This window comes from Vulpes vulpes, chromosome 11, assembly GCF_048418805.1.
Source record: "Vulpes vulpes isolate BD-2025 chromosome 11, VulVul3, whole genome shotgun sequence".
NCBI lineage: Eukaryota > Metazoa > Chordata > Mammalia > Carnivora > Canidae > Vulpes > Vulpes vulpes.
Genome location: NC_132790.1, coordinates 78,408,846 through 78,428,934, shown reverse-complemented (window position 1 = coordinate 78,428,934; position 20,089 = coordinate 78,408,846). Strand labels below are relative to the sequence as shown.

Genomic DNA, 20,089 nt, shown 5'->3' with positions numbered 1-20,089 from the left:
AGATAATCACCTGATACATGTTTCTCTTGGCATTTTCTGTTTTTTATTTTTAAGTACCAACTGGTGGTGCCAACAAGTTTTTAATGATTCAAGGATGTGAATGCAAAATAGTAAGTTTTCATCAATTTAATTCTACAATGAAATTTTTAAAGTTTTCATGCTGAAGGAGTACATTCATCCAAATGGGAACAAATATCCTCATAAGCCATAATTCATACGCTTTAAAATATTGTGTCATGAGATATAGCTTTATGCAAGTAGCTACTTAAATGTTTTGATATGAGAACATTCACTTAAGTGTTGGACCACTGCCTAATGGACACAAAGTAATGGATTCCCTTTACCCCTTAGTCAAGTGTAAGTCCCAACTGTGTCTCATTCATTCATTTACTAATTGATTTGTTATATAAGTACATGTTGAGCTCTACAGTGGGGCAGCCCTGTTATTCTAGGCTCTGGGATATGGTATAAGCAAGACAAAGTTCTGGTCTTCAAGGAGTTTAGTTTACAGTGTAGAAGGGGAGACAAAAAACTAAACAAGTATAATAGTAGTTAGGTAATGACTAGATCATGTGGCCATGCTATTCAAGGTGTGGTCTGGGAATTAGCATCAGGACTGCCTGGGAGCTCACTGGAAGTATAGAACCTCAAGCTCCACCCCAAAGCTGCTGATCAGAATCTGCACTTTAACAAGTTGTCCAGGTGATTCTTAGACACTTTGAAGTTTGAGAAGTGATGTGGGAAACTCAGTCCCAATACTGGGTGTGTCTACTAGAATCATCTGGGGAGAATTTAAAGTTACTGATACCTTGGTCTCACCTTCAGAGATTCTGATTTAACCGGTCTGGTGGAGTATTTTATCATCTTCCCAGGAGAGTATTGTGTATAGCTAGATTGAGGAGCACAGAAGTAGGTTGTATTCTGGGTGCAATGGGAAGCCCCTGAGGATTGCGATCAGAGGAGTGGCAGGACCTGATTTTTGCAGAGGAGGAATTCTTAACCTCACAGTAATGGCTGAGGTGTTGAGGCAAAGAAGACCAGAAGTCCTCTTCCACTTCTGTGTTTGACAGAAAGGCAGCCCACTCTGCAAGGTGGGTCACGATGTGATGTGGCCATCACACCAAACACTGAACTCAAAATTCTACTGGTTCACAGGCAATAAAGAACTCCTTCCACAGAAAAGGAACTGCAAGGATATCCATATTAAAGCCAAGACCAGAGCCAGGTGCAGTCATTTTCTCTCATTACATACCTGAGGACCTTTACTTCCCAGACCTCCTTTTTCGCCTTTCACACCAGTCTCTCCTCTGGGACCCTATATACAGAGAATTATAGCATTATTTTCTTTCTAAAAGAGAACACTTGAATATTAACTTGAATATTAAAGATGGACATGATAAGTCCATCACATGGACAGAAACTGGAAAGAACTCTATTCACACCCTTGGCTCTATGTTGATTTGTGAGCTCTCCTGTGTTAGTCTACAAGGGTCTAATTTGCAATTTAGGCAGTTGGGGGCATTTACAGTTGACTGAATAAATGCTCCACTTGAATTTTTCAGTATTTTTTTAAAAAGATTTTATTTATTTATTCATGAGAGATATATAGAGAGAGAAGCAGAGACACAGGCAGAGGGAGAAGCAGGCCCCATGCAGGGAGCCCGATGCAGGACTCCATCCTGGGACTCCAGAATCACACCCCAGGCCGAAGGCAGGCGCCAAACCGCTGAGCCACCCAGGGATCCCCCTCAGTATTGCTTTTTAATTATCCTAACCACCTTTAGAGTCCAAATGCATATATTTCTTATGTGATAAAATAATCCTTAATTACATAATCTGAAACTGAAATATTAAAATAAGTTTTCTATTCAATAACCACACTGAAGACTGGTCATAAGATGTAGCACGTGGTAAGATGAAGTTCAGATATTTCTACTTCTAGGATATTATATTGCCTATTAATCATGGCCTCTGTACATTAGGCAAAGAAACCTTCACGCTGTGTTTGGTTTTTCCATCTCCTTTTAAATTATGTCATGAAGAAAGAGTCTGTAAAGTGGAAGGGATGCTGTTGTATTATTTGTTTATCATGAAACAAAGCCAGCCAATCTATTGAAATTCTTCCCCACAGCTCCAGTGGCAAATATTTCTCACTTGAAGATAAGAAAAGTGAACTTTCCTCAGCTGGTAAGTAAAACAGAAAAAAAGCAATCAAGCTCAAGAGCTAGGGGTCCAAGGGGGCAGACTGTACTGTTCTGAAGTCTTGGTAAAAATGTGAACACAATTTCTCATCTGATGTCTAAAGATGCTTTGCCCAAATTCCATGGACCAAGCTGCTAACATATAATAGTTAAATTGTTTTCAACCTCATGCATTAAAACTTTGAAAAATTACAGAAATATTGCTTGTCCTGCATTTACCAAACAGCAAAATTATTTAAGTTTTCAAAACAAAGTTTGGAGAGAAAAAATATGTTCTAACTTTCTATAGTCTGGCCTCCTTTCCTTTATCTCAACATTTTCTAGAACTTCCTTTCCCTTCTCAGTATTATTTCAAGCTACATTTTGCTCTTTCTGGCACATGCTTTTTTCCCCCTCATGTGATCAGTGTAAGAGCCAACTGTGGCTTATTTCTTACAAAGGAAAAAGTGCTGGAGGCAGCTCTCTGGGGAAGTGAGCAAGAAGGCAGGCTGAGTGCCACACTATAGATCACCCCGCTGAAGACTTCAGCTGTATTTGCAACAATTCTTTCCTAGAGCAGCGCCAGTTTTTCTACCACACAGGCATCCAGATATGCAACACTGAGCTCTCACTGTGTTACATTGACCAAAATTCCCAAACCTTTGAGGGTCAACATTTTCTTTGGCTCAAGGTCTCCCCTAGCTAGACTGAACTCATTGTACAGGGACTCTACCCAGCATGTTCATTCCCTTCTCACCTCTTGATGGGACAAAACTTAGATAAAGGAGACCAAATCCTGGACAAGACTACATTGCTTCCTTACTTTATCACTCTGAACACACTTTAAACATCTTTATTCCTGTAAAGAGGTTTGAAGGATTCCATGGAGACTCCAGATTCTTCTTTATGCTCTCAAACCCTAATCAGTTCTGATATGTACCTGAGGGCCCTTAACTCCCCATGAGCCTTCAAGTCCATCTGGGCCTGGGATGCCTGTTTTCCCCTGTGGTGAGAGAGAATCAACCTGTTATTACCATTTCCTGAGAATTTTGTCTCCTTTATGTACAAGATTATAGATTTTCAATCACAATGTCTGTGCAGGATCATTGGTAAAAATATGAAAAATAAAGGAAAATACAAATAAAGAGATAAAAATTTTCTATAATCTCATCAAGCAGAGATAACCACAGTTACTATGTTGGTATATTTGGTTTCAAGTCTTTATACATATGCACACTCACACACCCATTTTTTTTCTGTAACATTTGTAATATATCTGACTTGCACATTTGGCCTAAAAATACTCACAGTTTACTTCCCATTTTCTTCAAAAATCTCCAGACATCTTACAACATTACATTTATATTCAAATAGATTACATATCTATGGTTCAAAAGTTGAGCATTATCTTCACATTGTCCTTGAACTTTCTTAGAGATAAGAATTCCAAAAAAGAGGAAGGATTAAAAGGCTTAGTCAACATTCGGGATAGCTTAAGTTTATGTCTCAGTTGTTACACATATGTGATTAAATGTCCCGTGCTAATTGCTTTTCCTTGATCTCAGAAAGGGGAAATTTCTCAACACTTTCTCTCCCCAATCTTGTTTTATGTGATTATTCTGGATTTGCTCTCCTTTTTGAAGTTTAACCTTGAAGTGTGTGTGAGTAATGTCTGTGGATGGTAAATTCTCTTAGTCTTGATCTGAAAATATTTACATGTTCACTCACAGTTTAGCTAGGTATAAAATTCTATATTAACAGTTATTTTTCTTCTGGACCTACAAATATCACTTTTTCTGGCATGTTTTATTGCTAAATACAAGTCTGCTACAATCTGTTATTCCTTTCACGGGTAAAATTTTTATCTCTTTATTTGTATTTTCCTTTATTTTTCATATTTTTACCAATGATCCTTCTCTTAGTCATGTTTAAGATGTTTTATCTTTAGTATTCCAGAGTTTCACTATGATATGATTGAGTGGATTTACTGTTTATCCTCATTATATTTTCAACCTGAGGGCGTTTCCTCAATTTTATAAATTCTAAGTCCACAATTTCTTTTTCATAAATATTATACATACACGAGGCATGTATGTCACCAGCTTGTACAAAGAAGATATGATACAATATTTGGTATAGTCAAATTTGAATAAAACACTCAGAATATCCAATTTGTATTAGGGTCTAATTGTACTCTCAGTTTAAAAAGGGTTTGTGTAAATTGTAAGATTTCAGAGTCAACTGAACAAAAATCTAAAGGATCACTCAACGGAGTTACTAGTTTGTTGAAATTCAAAGTTAAATTTATAGTAATCATGCCAATTAGTGTCTCTTATCATTAATTTTTACAGTGTTTGATTAGAATGCCCAAATCTTCATTTTAAGATTTGAGCTCTTGAAATTATAGCTTAGAAGATTTCTAACACATTATTCCATAACCAATATCATCAAAAAGTGAAGAGCTTTGATCCTGAAGAGCTTTGATTCCCAGAGACTTTATTCTTACTTCTTGACTGAACACAGAATATTTGGGGTTAAGAAAAAAAATAATTGTACCTGTGGGCCTGTATGTCCCCTTCGGCCATGAGCTGCCTAAAGTAGGAGGAAAGGTAGGTATCATTAATTCTGAAAAAAAAAAAAAAAAAGCTTTTTATATTTAAATTGATAATGAACACCTTAAGTCACTTTTTTTTTTTTAAGTACCCACATATTGGTTTAAACATTTAATTAGTCACTGCATAATGACAGTAAAATGTTGCCAACTTTGAATGTCTATCTTAGGTCAATAGGTAATTAAAATCACATAGACAACTGAAATCTGTACATACTTAAGAGAACAGATTGTGGTCAATAATTTGTCCTCCGCTAAACTATTACTAGAGCTGATCACAAGATCCAAAATTGACTGATTTGAATTTCATTTCTTTTCATTTTTCCAAAGTACTATCAAGTAAGTCAAAAATCAAGAGTGGAGTAGCCAAAAGGCAGGAAGCCAGAGGAAAAAACTGTGAGAATTGACTCCATTGAACTTAATTATAGATTAACTTCAGAATATAAAGGTAGCCAGACTAATTTTAACCCCCTCCCCCAAAAAGCCAAAAAATATGCTTACCTGTCAAAAATTAAAGAATCTGTTCAAGCATTCAGAAGTTCTCAAGATGTTAATGAAGTAATCAAAATAATAGCACTATATAATCAAGTGCTTTTATCTTAATACTCTCATATGTAAGTTAAAATCTATTGTTATCTAGGAAACAGACTGTGTATATCTGAAGAAATGGAGACCTATTTCTTTAAAACTCTGATGAGTCATCTTGAGATGAGAGTTTAAATCCTTTCTATCAGAGGAGGAAAAGAAACGCTCTCCACTCTTTTAGTACAAGGGTTTAACTGTTGTGATTCAATTCACTTCAGTCTCATTCAGAAAAATACCTAACAATGATCTATAACCCACAAAGCATATTGTATGGGAACAACAGGAGCATAAAGATTTCACACAGATATATGCACATACACAGTTCTTGACCTTATGAGACTCTCATATTTTGGGCTTGGGGAGTGAAGAGATAAATATTACAATATTTACAAGGCATAGTATGGCAAATGCCATAAGAAAGGGGAAATGGAAATATGGGTTTCAAAGAAAGCAATTATATCCAGTTTGTCAAATTAGGAAAATATTCCTAGAGGAAGATTGTTTTTTAAAGTTTATTTAAGTAATCTCTATGTCCAACTTGAGGCTTTAACTTACAATTTCAAGATCAAGAGTCTCATGCTCTGATTGAGCCAGTCAGATACCATGGAAGACTTTTTGATATGGGTTTCACAGAATGTGTAGGAGTTTTACAGGTAAAAGAAAATGAAAGTTTTTCTAGTAAAGGATATGCCTAAGTAATGAAGTAGAGACAAGAAAATAGGAAGAGTATTTTACCATTTCTAGGTCATAGATATAAGAGAGGGCAGTAGGAGGGGCACTAAGTGGAAGGGTTCATAGTTCATTTAGTAGAAACCACTGGGGTGCCTATAGCAGGAAATGTACATGGCCAGACTTGGGCTTTTAAGTGGATACATCTGGATGTGGTAGGCACAACTGAACCTATGTTCAGGCAAAAATAAAGAGCTTCCTACATTACATGATTTACACGATATGAAATAGGACCTTACATCCAAAAATCTTTCTCTGGTCCACTGTCACAGTGTTTGAAATAACATCAAGAAACATTTGATATCTGTGTCTTTAAGGTTTGACTTTGAAAGGGCTTGATTAAAATTAGTCATCTCAACATTGAATTCCTGCTCCCTAGAGGAACTGGGGTGAGTGGTGGTAAGTAAAAACTGACTTCTGTTCCTAGGCAAGAGTTTATAAGCCTAACAGAGGAGTACCACCATTCATGCAAATTTGCGTAAGACAGACTTCAAATCCACCATTTGTGATTCTAGAAGTTATCATCTAGCACTTTCATTAATGGCTATTTGGGATTTAAACTTTAATTGGAAGCTATGAGTTTGAGATACCTTGAGTAAGTGTGTAAGACTGAAAGCAAACAAGGAAATGGGGGTGAAAAATTTTACAATTTTGCTTTACAATTTTTAATGTTTTAGACGGGGAAGATTAAATCCCCAAATGTCTTCATGGTTTGCCCATAGGCTTGCAGTTTTCTGGTAACACATCCAGACAGCCTAACTCATCTGTGAAAGGAAATGCTAATGAGGACATCAAGAAAGAAAACATCCCCAAAGGCATCCTGAGAGTAAGAAGATTCAGAACAAGATACCCAGTCTTGTTGATCCCTCATAGCCTGGCTTTCTGGCTGTTTACCAGGACCCACTTTCCCAGATAGATATCGACTGATTTGAGATGCAATCCCCCAGGGAAGAAAACAGGACATTCTTAATGGTAAAACATCACATTAATACTGACTCTTAATGGCAAACACTTATTTACAATGATGACTGACTGCCTGGGGGGGGACTTAAAGCCACCCCTTAAAGTAGTGCCAAGAGAGATGAAAAGGGCAAAGCATAATTAACAGCTCTGTAGACTGAATAGGATTGAAAGCCAGTTGCTTCTCATTATCCATGGCACAAGAATCTGTTCTAAACGAACTAGGGGTGGTGGAAGGGGAGGAGGGCGGGGGGTGGGGGTGAATGGGTGACAGGCACTGAGGGGGGCACTTGACGGGATGAGCACTGGGTGTTATTCTGTATTTTGGCAAATTGAACACCAGTAAAAAATAAATTTATTATTAAAAAAAAATAATTCTCAGTAAAGTTTGGCTCAGAAAGAACCAATCTCCCATTCCCACCTCTTGCCCCAGTGCTGTGGCTTTCTGGTCCTGATCCTACTCTCTCCACCACCACAATCGAATCCATTACAGACTGCTGGCAGGGCACCAGTTACAGTTTGCTATCCCTACAAATCCATCCCCTTCTACAACAGGAGTTTCAAACTGCAAGAGGGTGGTTTAGCAACCCCTCTTCTCTGGGAACAATTGGCAGTGTCTGGAGACAGTTTTCATTGTCACAAGTTGAGGGTGCTGCTGCTTGGTACCTGGTGGTTAGAGGCCAGGGATAACACTAACCATCTTACAATGCACAAAACAACTTCCCATAACAAAGAATTACTTGATTCAATGTCAATAATAGGTTGATACACCATCCCTTGAATCTGTAGCATGATTTTATGTTCCTTGCAAGTAAGGACTATGTCTTATTTGATTTTGTGGCTCTAGTAGCTAGTAGAGTTGCTGGTATTCTGTAAGTGTTCATTAAATGTTTGTCAAATGAATCAAAGCCAGAGTTGGTCAACTGCTCTTATTTCCCTGCATGCCACACCCTACCACCATCCTCCAATCATTTCTCAGTTCAGCAGAATCTTGTTGTACCAGGGAGTCCTCAATACTTATTATCTAGTTACATTTTAGAGTTTTTCAGTTAGTGGTATAAATTTTTCTTCCTTCTGAAAGGATAATGATTTTACTATTATTATAAATATGATACATACTGATTTTTAAATATTCAAATGCAGGAAAACACAGAATCAAAATGTAAGTCATCCCAAATCCTACATAGATAGAACTATTGCTAATATTTGATAATCTTGATTCTAAACATCTTTTTATGCAGGTTTATAGATAGTTCTAAATAGCAGTACTTTTGGTTAAGAAAGGATCATGGTATTTATCTATTTTAAAAACAAAATATTACATTTTACTTGAATTTAGTAGAAAAACAAAATAAATGGGGGCTATATTGCCTGAATTTTCAAAGGCTTTATCATATTAATTATTTATATACACAAAGGATAACTTGGATGGGTATAAAAATCTTGGACACCCGGATTTCCCTCAGAACTCCAGCTATTCTCCTGCTCTCCCCCTTTTGGCCTTGACTGTAGTGAAGAAGGTTAAAAATAGACTGGGTTTTCTATATTATCTACTTGGAAATTCTTCGAGATTCTTCCTTTACATAATAAGTTTGGTAATTTCACTAGGATGTAGCTCAATGTTATGTTTTTGGGTCAATTTTTCCTGAGTCAGAGTATGCCTTTTCTACCTGCACCTTTGAGCCTTTTTACAAGAAATTATTTTTATTACATTTTTTTTATTACACTTCTGAATATTTTCTACATTAGCCTATTTAACTTAGTAATGTAAACTGTACAGTTGCTGGCTCTCCATAGTCTGCCTTTATCACTGCTTTTGTGGCTTCTTGGTTACTATATGCTCACCTATATTTTCAGTCTTACTTATTCTAGGTTTTTTGTTGCTTGTAACCCATCCTACACGTTTATTGCTCCCCAAACACTACCAGCTTGCTTTCTTCACTTCTTCAGACTTTTTTTTTTTTTTTAGAGTAATCGCATGGTCTTAGTTTTTTTTTTTTGTTTTGTTTTGTTTTTTTGAGACTTTAGAGAACTATTTGCCAGAGTCATTCTGCCTTTGTCTTGAACAATTCCTCTCCCAATGAGGGTTTATTTGCCCTTTGCTCATATCGTTTTGCTCTTCTGTCTATGCATAGGTCCTAATAATCATTTAATAATGAAGATTCCTAATATTTCTGATTATTAATCACTTTTGAATAGGGCCACCTATTTACTGAATAACTGTATGTAGTGTAGCTAGACCTGGGTGTCAGTAGTTTTGATATAGATATGTTGTCTCAAACACTTTCTCATCATGAAGTTTTTTTTTTTTTTTTTTTTTTTTTTACCTCACACTACCTCTCCCTTCAAATTTGGGCATTTAAGAGATTCATGGAACTCACATAAAGCCCCTTAAATCATAGTTTCTCTGTACTGCAATAGTTACTGTTTCTTCAATCTTTACAGCCTTCATGGATCAGACTGCTGGTTTTAGACATTAAAAATGAAATATTCTTTAGTTTCCCACGATTTCTGCCTCCTCTGCTACAGTGTTTCTATGGGTATATTCTCTGATCTTCTCAAAACCTGAAAGCTACTTTTAGAGAAATCTGATCTCTGTTTGAGGTCTGAGGTATATGTATAAGCTTTCCAAAGCCTCCCCTCATTAGGATCTAGATTTTTAAAAAATTGCCCAATATTTGCCATAATGCCTGTTTTGAAGTTGTGGTCATTCTTTGTTAATCTTTTTTAAATTTGTGTTGTTTTTGGTAAGTTGCACAAAAAGGAATAGTATAAAAAACACCTTGACTTTGCCATCTTTAGCTGAAAGTCCTACTTTTACTTCTGAATGACACTTCTGTATCTATAACCCAAGATGTGGACATATTTCTCAGGAGTTGTGCAGTTTAAGTAATACATAGTGATGCTGTGTTAGCCTCAAGAGAGACTATAGCCTCTATAAAACAATAAAAGTACATCTCCCATGCCAGGAAATCTTGGATGATATTCTTTAAGTTCAAAATATTTTCCCAGTGTATGTAAGCTGGCTACACCCTTCTAGAAAGTGAAATGAATAACAAATGTGTTGCTTTATCTTTAGGTGCATTAACACAGCAGCGGCAATAAAATGCTTTCCCAGCAACCAAATTCTGCACATTTTAAATATAACTTCTGTTTTCATTTCCATTTTCTCTACCTACCAAAGAAGAGGTGGTCCAAGCTACAAAAACAATTTTCTTGATGAAGTATAATAGCTGGTTCTATGAACTTCTCAGAAAATACGATGCATAATATATGCAATATATCAAACTAGTTTTTATTTGTGCTCAGTAAATAGTACAAATAATTGAGGAGAGAGGTGGAAGAAGCTGGAGAAAGCTAGATAACTAAGAATGGAAAGGAAATGCTACAAAATGGAAAAACAGGTCTAACTTTGAACCCAGTGCAGGTATTTAAGTGTCTTTTATTAGAGTTATTTCTTCTTATTAGATAAAAATTTTCTTTTATAATTTCTGTGCTCTTCCAATAGTCAAACAAAGAATCTGTTTTAAAAAGTACCTGTTGGAAAAAATACAACAAATAAAAAGACCCCCAAACCCAAAGGTTGCATAAGCAAGTGATCTAATTTCATTCTTAGTATTTCCACAATATGGAGGTTCCTCAAAAAATTAAACAGAGCTACGTTATGATTCAGCAATTCCACTTCTGAGTATATATCCATAGGAATTGTGAACACTAATTTAAAAAGATATCTGCACCCCTGTGTTCATTGCAGCATTACTTACACAACAGCCAAGACATGGAAGCAGCCTAAGTGCCCACTGATGGATGAATGAATAAGGAATGTGTGAGATAGATAGATAGATCTATCTATCTATCTATCTATCTATCTATCTATCTATCTATCTATCTAATCATGGAATGTTATTCAGCCAAAAAAGGAGATCTTGCCACTTATGACAACATGGATGAACCCTGAAGGCATTATACTAAATAAGTCAGAGAAAGACAGAAAGACAAATACTACATGATCTCGCTAATATGTGGAACATTTTTTTTTAATAGATTTTATTTTAGAACAAGTGAGAGCACAAGCTGGGGAGGGAGGGGCCATGGGAGAGGGAGAAGCAGACTCTCTGCCAAGCAGAGAGCCCAATGGGGGCTCAATTCCAGGACCTTGCAATCATGACCTGAGCTGAAGGCAGGTGCTTAACCGCCTGAGCCACTCCAGAGCCCCTAATATGTGGAATCTTAAAAATACCAAAAAAACCCAAAATAACTCAAAAAACTTGACTCCTAGACACAGAGAACAGATTTGTATTATGCCAGAGGTAAGGGGTAGTGGGTAAATGAAATGGATAAAATGGGTAAGAAGGTACAAACTTTCAGTCATAAAATAAGTCACAGGGATGTAATGTACAGCATACATTACATCTAATGTATACATACATGTTTAGATGTATAGTACAGCTAATAATACCGTATTATATATCTGAAAGTTGCTAAGAGAGTAGATCTTAAAGTCTTCAGTACAAGGAAAAATTTGTAACTACATATAGTGATGAATGTTAACTAGACTTACTGTGGTGATTATTTCACAACCACATATACATGTCAAATGATGTTATACACCTGAATAATATGTTATACATCGACTATACCTCAGTTAGTTCTATACACATGGGCTTTAAAATTGAGCACAAATAAAAACCAGTTTAGCATACTGTATTTATCATGCATTGTATTGTCTGCGTTCATAGAATCAGCTATTATACTCCACCAAGAAAACGTTTTTGTATTTTGGAACACACACCTTCTTTCCAAGGCAGAGAGTATAGAAGTAAGAACAGAGGATTTATACTCTGACTGACTTTCCTAAGTAGTCATAAAATTCAACACAGGAAAGGAGTTTGGGACTTAAAATGACATCACTGGCAATGACAGCCTAGTGAGAAGGCCAAACTTTAACCACTCTTCCCCTAGTTGGCTGCTTTTTTGTTCTCTTTGCCCAGGCTTTTCTCCTGATTGCTAATTTTCCTTGCAGCCAGCACCTTCCTGCCTCAGCTTTTCAGGGGCTTTCCTCAAGTGCTTTGCAAGCTGTGTTCTCAGAATTATCCCAAGTGTCTCCAAGGTAATGAGCCCCAGTGGAACCATCCCACCCACTCCCCACAATCAGCCATTTTTATCACAATATAGGCTACCAGATCAGTGGGTCTTCTTGTCTAGAAGGGCTCTTACTGTCTTTCTTCTGGAGCCTGGTGTTCCAGGGGGGCCTGGCCAGCCTCTTCTACCCTATCAAAAAAAAAAAAAAAAAAAAAAAAAAAAAAGAAAGAAAGAAAGAAAAAAAAAAAAAGCATATGGGTGACAGTAATTACACAGTACTGACACATTTCCTCTTCAGCATCTGCTTGTGCTGTGGGAGGGTGGATGGATATATACCAACTAGAGTTATCCTCCCTTTGGAATGTGGCATTACTTCCACTGGTTATAAACCATATGTCTACATGGGTAAGGAGGAACTATAGGACTAAATGTTAATGACGTGGCTTCATCTGTTCATTGCCACTATCTAACTTGTCTTTGAATGTAAGTATAGAGTATCTAAATCAAACTATCCCACGGTGTTGCTGCAGAGTGGATAAATGAAGCATTCCATATATCAGGTATGGCTACTACTGGTTTGGATTTCTACCTTTGGACTTCTTGTTTTGTTTGGGTGTAGATGAACACCCTCATGTAAATAAAATATCACAATACTCCTAAGTCCTCCCAAAATAGAAAATGAAGGAAAAAATTATGAATCTATAATAAAACATGTGAGACTTACATTTACCCCATAGTAAAAATGGAAGATGACATTTACTGAAGATTTATGATGTGGCAAGGTCAGTCACTGAATTCCCATCATAATCTCCAAAAGTAGGCTACTTATCCTATTTTGCAGATGAGGAAATTGAGGTTTACAGAAAGTGGCCCAAGGCCACAGAGCTGGTAAGGCGCAGAGCATGATATAGGACCTGGGTCTGTCCCCAAAAGGAAAGTTCTTTCTACTATATCAGACCTCTTCCCCTGGTAAAGTCACCAAGGGAACTTCCTCATCAAGAAGATCCAGAGTAACACATTTTCCAGATAATTACTTTTAAAAATTCTGAAAAACAAGGTAAGATGATCAAATTGTGACTTGTGAGATCATGTGATTAATCCCACGAGACTTGCCTTGAGCATGTGAGCTGTATAGGTCTATCAGCTCTTTTTCTTTTCATCATGTACTACAAGTAATATGATGCCGTCTTAGGGTATATTACTTCTATATCCTGGGAAGGCCAACAATTCACTGTTTTTTTTTTTTTTTTTTAAGATTTTATTTATTTATTCATGAGAGACACAGAGAAAGAGGCAGAGGGAGAAGCAGGCTCTGTGCAGGGAGCCCGACGTGAGACTTGATACTGGGACCCCAGGATCATGCTCTGGGCCGAAGGCAGGCGCCAAACTGCTGAGCCACCCAGGTGTCCCTGGCTTGTTGTTTCCACTGGCTAGCCCTACATTTTAAGTTAGAGTGTAGATGTTTGCATTCATAAATGGAAGCCCTTGCATTCAAGGGCAGGGGCTTGGTGAAACAAGTCACCCCAAATTCAGAAGAACAAGAGAATGTTTTTCGAATCCTAGAGTAGAAGATAAGGAGGAGGAAAAGATATTTTTGCTCCTAAAAATGTTTTTTCTGTATCAAGTATGCCACATCATTACAAGTTTACTTTCAATTGCCACATAATTACTTGTCTTCCACGTTCTCCTTTCAAGCCCTTAGGTCCTTCTATGGTATTGTCAAATCCAGGAACTCCCTATAAAACAGAAAATAAAGAGAAAAATTTTGAACATCTCTCCTTGAAAATGTAACTGCATATATAACACATTTATTCACTCCTCACCCCCCACCCCCGAAAAATACATGCCAAAGAAGTGGAATCCCTTTAAAAGCATAGATAGGTAAAAATTACAAATGGGGTGATTTCTTTTCCTCTTGTGCTCTGCATTATCAGAAGATAGTGGAGACTGTGTATGTGTATGTAGGGGGAAAGCAAGAGCTCACCATAGGAGGCATAGCCAAGGGAATCAAGGGTGACATGGCTTGTGTTTATGACAATTTTTGTCCTGGGTCTGGAGGTACCCCTTCTTGCTACTGCTATTCTTTCTCTTAATGTTTGCTTTTCTTTCTTGGGGCCTAGACAAGTTTATACTTGAGGGTTGGTAGATTTTTACTCTCCTCTAGCTTTGGGAGAGACAGAGCGTTTGTAATGGGTTCTACCACAAGAACATAAATACACTGAGCAGCACTGAGGACTATATTCACCATCCATTCTCTCTTTCTCCTCTTGGGTGTCTTGTAGCCTTCTAGCTCCATATGTTCACTGGTACTTTTCCCCTCCCATTTTCAGAAAATTCTGGAATCTTGAGTTTCCTTCAATATTCATACAACATTCTAGCAAGAACTCATTGTGGGATATTATCCTTAGCAGGCCAGACTGAAAGTTTTCTATCTTGGGTAGTTAGGACCACCAATAGAGCAGTATCACCATGATGCTGGGACAATCAATTGAGCCAGTCAGTTCAGCCAACACTCCAATAGATTGAGAGGGGACAAGAATTATCCAGTCCTGCTGAGTGCCAGCTGCTGGGCTGTTTGGCTGATAGCAGCCCAGATTACCTTCATCAATCAATAAGTAATTTGAGATCACCAACAGGGACATTTCATTGTTCCAGATACTTAGAAAGATTTTTAAACCAATACTTTCTACACCTACAGAGTTTACAGGCTAACAGACAGAAAAAGATGAGCTTAGAATTTACTCATAACTGACATTACCAGAATTGATATGAAAAATTAATTCTTTCCCCCACATACCAAAGCCAAAGATTATTTTCTACATTTTCTATTTTACCTTTAAGTTTAAATATTTGTCTGTTTAGCATAGTATACCTAAATCGCAATATTAGAGAATTATATTTTGGTGAAAAAATGAAAGAGAAAGTAATATAAAGTCCAAAATTTTATTCCACTGGATGTATAAACAATTTATTATGGTCCAACTCCAAACTATTTAATTGAAGAGATGACATTTAAAAAGTCCTATACCAGCACATTCTACAGAATAGAACATCCTAGTTGTTTGGTCAGTTTGAATATGATCTGTCCAGCCTTTCAATTTCTTTCAATGAAACTGGACAAAAGAGCATCATGTAACACAAATTTATGATTAAACATGGGCTTCTAATAATGTTTTAGAACGATGAACCTTACTAAACTCTGTACCTCAAATAATCTGGTTTTCTCCCTAGTATCACATGAGATTATGAGGTTTTTAAAAAAGGGAAATTCCAAACAGCCAAACTAGCTTTCACGTGATCAGAAGTTCTGTCTGAATAAGTACAGATTTTCAGGAATTTGTGCCATTTGTACGCATTCCTATGAATAATCTGATCATGTGTGGGTTCTATTTATTCAATCAATCCTACTCTACCAAATTTTTCCTAAAATAGTAACCCATAGAAACTACATGTAAAAAGGCTCAGAGAGTCGTCTTTGAGATATATACTCCAGAGTGGGTGGGAAGAATTATCATGCATTAAAAAACTATCTAAAATTAGTATTGTGACAAACAGCACAACACAGAAGTTCTAGTGGGCTGAATTTTCAGCCATCTTGAAATCATAGAACATTAAAAAAATAAAACCATCTTACATTATTCAGATTCTTTTGAAAGTGTTAAGTATTCATACAGACAATTTAGCAGACAATTAGGGGATATTCTGATCAAAGTGAATGGCAATTGGCAATATCCCAAGTTTTTGGCCCTCATATATATATATGAGGCAGTTTCTGCGATGTTTCTATTTCTTTACCTGGGTAGTGAGTACACAGGTATGTGTATATATATATATATATATATATATATATATATATATATATATATGACTGAAAATGTCTTTTGAACTACTATTTATTATTTTTATCTATGGATATTTTTTCTTTCTAATAAGATACTTTGAAGTTGTTTTAAAACTCTCAGTTCATCAGACTATTATCAGAAGACATCACTAATAAGACAATGTTGTCTTCAAGTGTAAATTCCTCTGCTTTTAAAATAGTTATCTTCAATGTATATCTAACATTTATATTTCTTAATATATTGAGCTAAATTCTTTCTCTGGTACATCCATTGTCTTTATTTATATATATACATTTTTAAAAGATTTCATTTATTCATGAGTGAGAGAGAATATGAGAGAGAGAGAGAGAAGCAGAGACACAGGCAGAGGGAGAAACAGGCTCCCCCTGGGGAGCCTGATGTGGGACTTGATCTCAGGACCCCAGAATCATGCCCCGTGCCAAAAGCAGATACTCAACCACTGAGCCACCCAGGTATCCCAATCCATGTCTTTAATAATTCCTCCTCCAGTATACAAAGTCCTGTGAGTTTCCCAGTTGCCCTACACCCTTACCAGCACTTGTTCTTGTCAGTTTTTTAAAAATTCAGCCATTCTGATGCATGTGTAGTACACTGCTATTATACATTGCTGGTGGGAGTGTAAATTAGAAAGTTTTTTGCAGACTGGCTTAAAAAGGCTTAAGCTTATTATAGGCACATAAATTATCATCAAACACTCATTCAACTCTTAAAGTACAAACCCAACAGAAATGTGTATGAAAGCCCACCAAAAGACATGTGCAAGAATGTTCATAATAGCCCTATTTATAATAGCAAAAACTGGGAACAACCAAAATAATCTATCAACAGTAGAATGGATAAATAAATCATGGTATACTTACATAATGGATTACTATTCAGCAATGAGACTGAATGAACTATTGTTAACCACAACAACATGGATGAATCTCACAAGCATAAACTTGAGCAAAAGAAGCCAGAAGAGTGTATCCTATATGATTCTACTTACTTAAAGTTCAGGCATAGGTAAGACTAATTTATGGTTTTAAGACAGTGATTATCAGGGTCTGGTAATGATTGAAGTAGATATGCGGGGGGCGGGGGGGCAGTTTCTGCGATGTTTCTATTTCTTTACCTGGGTAGTGAGTACACAGGTACATTTATATTCATCAGGTTGTGCATTTGTAACTTGTATACTTTTCTGATGTTGTATTTCAAAACTAAGTTCTAGAGATAATGCCCAGCACAGTGATTACAGACAACAATACTGTATCATACGCTTCAATGTTGCTAAGAGACTAGATCTTAAATGTTCTCATCACAAAAAGAGAAATGATAAGAAAAAAGATAAAGATAAAAGAAATGATAATTCTCTGACATGATGCAGGAGTTAGCTAATCCTATGGTGATAATCCTAAGGCAATATATAAATGTATCAAGTCAATACCTTATAACACCTTAAGTTTACACAATGTTCTATGTCAATTATATCTCAGTAGAAGAGTTCAATAAGCCTAAATCCTAATTCATTGAGGTTTCAGAGATTTATTTTTGTGTGGGTGGAGTGATGGAAGTCCTATAGTACTTATGTTTCACTGGAATTGGCATATCCTCTACACTGGTGGGGTCATGCATATTCCAGCCATATTGTATCCAGGAGAGCAGACACCTTTGTATCATGGGTGATACATGATTCATTCTTAGAGAATGGAAGAAAAGAGATGGCTTTGTTTCTTCCATCCTGTCCATATTTTGTGGTACTCAGAGGAAGAGAATGGAGGGGACTGGAATTCCTTCATGTTTCTGAAGCACGATAACAATTCTGAGTATAATTTTCAAAAAAAAAAAAAAAACCCCACATGCACCAATGATGGACAAGATCCTCTCACTGTCCATGCTCATTCCATATACGAAGAGGATGTAGCACAAGGGGACTGCTTTTAAAATTCTACAACAGTTCTGCCTCTGATGATCTAAAACTCAGGATTGCTATTGTAATATCAGAAAGTGGGGCTCTCTCCTTATCAAAGCTGATGGGAACCAAGCCATGTTTAACTCACAGCCCACGCGGCCCCGGCACTTACGGGGTCTCCTCGCTGCCCCTTTGAGCCTCGGTCACCAGAAACTCCTCGCTTTCCTGGGCTTCCCTAGAGAGAATGTGAATCAGAAGAAGGAAAAAACAAGAATTCACATTAGTAAAAACAAAGAGCTTATCTTCTCCCTGATTTGATTAATTAAATTTTTTCTACTAGAGTTATTCTTAAGGTGGAAAGAGAGACAACCAAAAAATAGTTTCAGGCATCATAGAAATAATTTAGGACTGATCTCAATTATTTACTATAGTGATGAAGTCTGTGTTCCAGAAACATTTGTTATCTTACTTTTTACAGCTACTTTATGAACCCGGCATTGTTTATATCTTTCTTTTAATGAAGCAGCTGAGATTCAGAGACATTATCCATTTTATCCAAGGTGATTGTATCAGCTAGAAGTTGAGTTTCTGACTCAGCTGTTCACACTCCAAAGACAAGACAAAGTGGATCATGGAAGTATGACTGCTATTGGTGTCTGTTCTAGATGGGAATGAGTGGCACACACTTTTTCAATGTGCTGCCTCGCACTAGACTCTTGTCAACACCCCCACTGCCATTCTTAGTGTGGTAGCTCCTTTTCATTAATGGCCCTAATTCTTTACTCCTGTATCTGTGCTCTTTACTGTGTAACTCTGTAGTACTTTCCAGCTGTGGTGGGACAAGAATCCCTACCCCTGAATTTAACCATGGCTTAATCTGGCCAACAGAAAGAGATGGAAGTGTTACTGTGAGAGTTCCAAGTCTAGGCCTTAAGGGACCAGCATGTTTCTACTTGCTCCCCTGTGCATCTGCCATGGCCATGAAAAGGTCACAGCCAACATAGCCAGACAGTGCTTCCTGTTCCTAGGAGGAAGATAAAAGACATGGAATAAGGCCACCAGTCAACCCACAGACACCTGAGCCAAGGTCAGCCACACTCAGCCTAGACCAGGGATCTAGGCGGCAAACCTCAGACACAAAAGAAATAAATGTTTATTGTTTCATGCAGTTGAGGTTTTAAGATTGATTGTTACAAAGCAATTTTGTCACACTAGCTGACTGATACACCTAGGGTAGCTGATCTACACCTCTAATTGCCAGGACATTTTTCATATTATCTCTTTATGAATCCCTACCTGGGATCCTTCATTACCCTTTTCTCCTTTTTCTCCAGGAAGACCACTGTCACCCTAAAAAAACAGAAGAATAAACTCAATTTCCATTTTCTTAATGAGAAATAGCTCAGAAGGGCCTTTTTGGGACAAAGAGAAGTCTCTACCGGTTCTCCATTTAATCCACCAATTCCGCTTTCTCCAACTTCTCCCTGAAAAGACAGAGGTGATCAGAATAGAGTGTATTACATTCATGTGGAAAGAAATCAGACACCAAACAAATGTCTAGTTTTATCTTTCATATATAGCCTGGTCCTGAGTAATAACAAAGATTACTGAGTAATAGAAACTATGAAAAAATAATACACATTGTCTGCAATAAAAGAATAAGCACAATCAAATGGCTGGCAATAAAGGAAGATCAAGAGAAACTTCATTTGTATGATCTACTGGTCAGTAGTTTCAAAAAATAAGAGTATTTCTGGATAACAGATGGGCAGATAAATGGATATGTTTGGTACCATACCTCCTGTCCATTTAGTCCCCTGTTTCCCTGAAACAGAAAGCACAGTAGTGGTTAGTGTAAGAAAGTAGAATTAACATTGGGAAGACTTGACAATGCCTTATTAAACCCTTACCTTAGGGCCTTTGGCGCCATAGCATCCCTTAGTACCTTGCTCTCCCATTGGTCCACTGGCTCCTCTGTCTCCCTGAGAAAGAACACACACCCAGATGAGATTTTTCTACTGCACTCTGGATTCTGTCTTAGAAACTTTACAAGTTTTGTGTTGGAAAAAAAAATGTGTAACTACCTGTGGTTTACAATCCAGAATTCATGCTTATTAAACCTGAGAATGGAAATAAATCAGAACTACTCCGGTGACAGCCCTTTGGGTCCTACCTGGATACTGCCCTC

At 37.0% G+C, this 20,089-nt stretch overlaps 1 protein-coding gene across 1 annotated transcript in view; it reads right to left on the bottom strand.

Annotated features, from left to right (window-relative positions):
* Positions 1-20,089, bottom strand: part of COL6A6 (collagen type VI alpha 6 chain) — a 136,864-nt gene that overhangs the window by 55,658 nt on the left and 61,117 nt on the right. Inside the window, exons 14-23 of the mRNA XM_026015506.2 lie at positions 19,812-19,883; positions 19,700-19,726; positions 19,341-19,385; positions 19,198-19,251; positions 18,074-18,136; positions 13,818-13,883; positions 12,283-12,336; positions 4,737-4,772; positions 3,121-3,183; positions 1,253-1,315 (exon numbers count right to left, since the gene is read on the bottom strand). Of these exons, the coding sequence (XP_025871291.1) occupies positions 1,253-1,315; positions 3,121-3,183; positions 4,737-4,772; positions 12,283-12,336; positions 13,818-13,883; positions 18,074-18,136; positions 19,198-19,251; positions 19,341-19,385; positions 19,700-19,726; positions 19,812-19,883 (543 nt within the window). The remainder of the gene's footprint in view (positions 1-1,252; positions 1,316-3,120; positions 3,184-4,736; positions 4,773-12,282; positions 12,337-13,817; positions 13,884-18,073; positions 18,137-19,197; positions 19,252-19,340; positions 19,386-19,699; positions 19,727-19,811; positions 19,884-20,089) is intronic.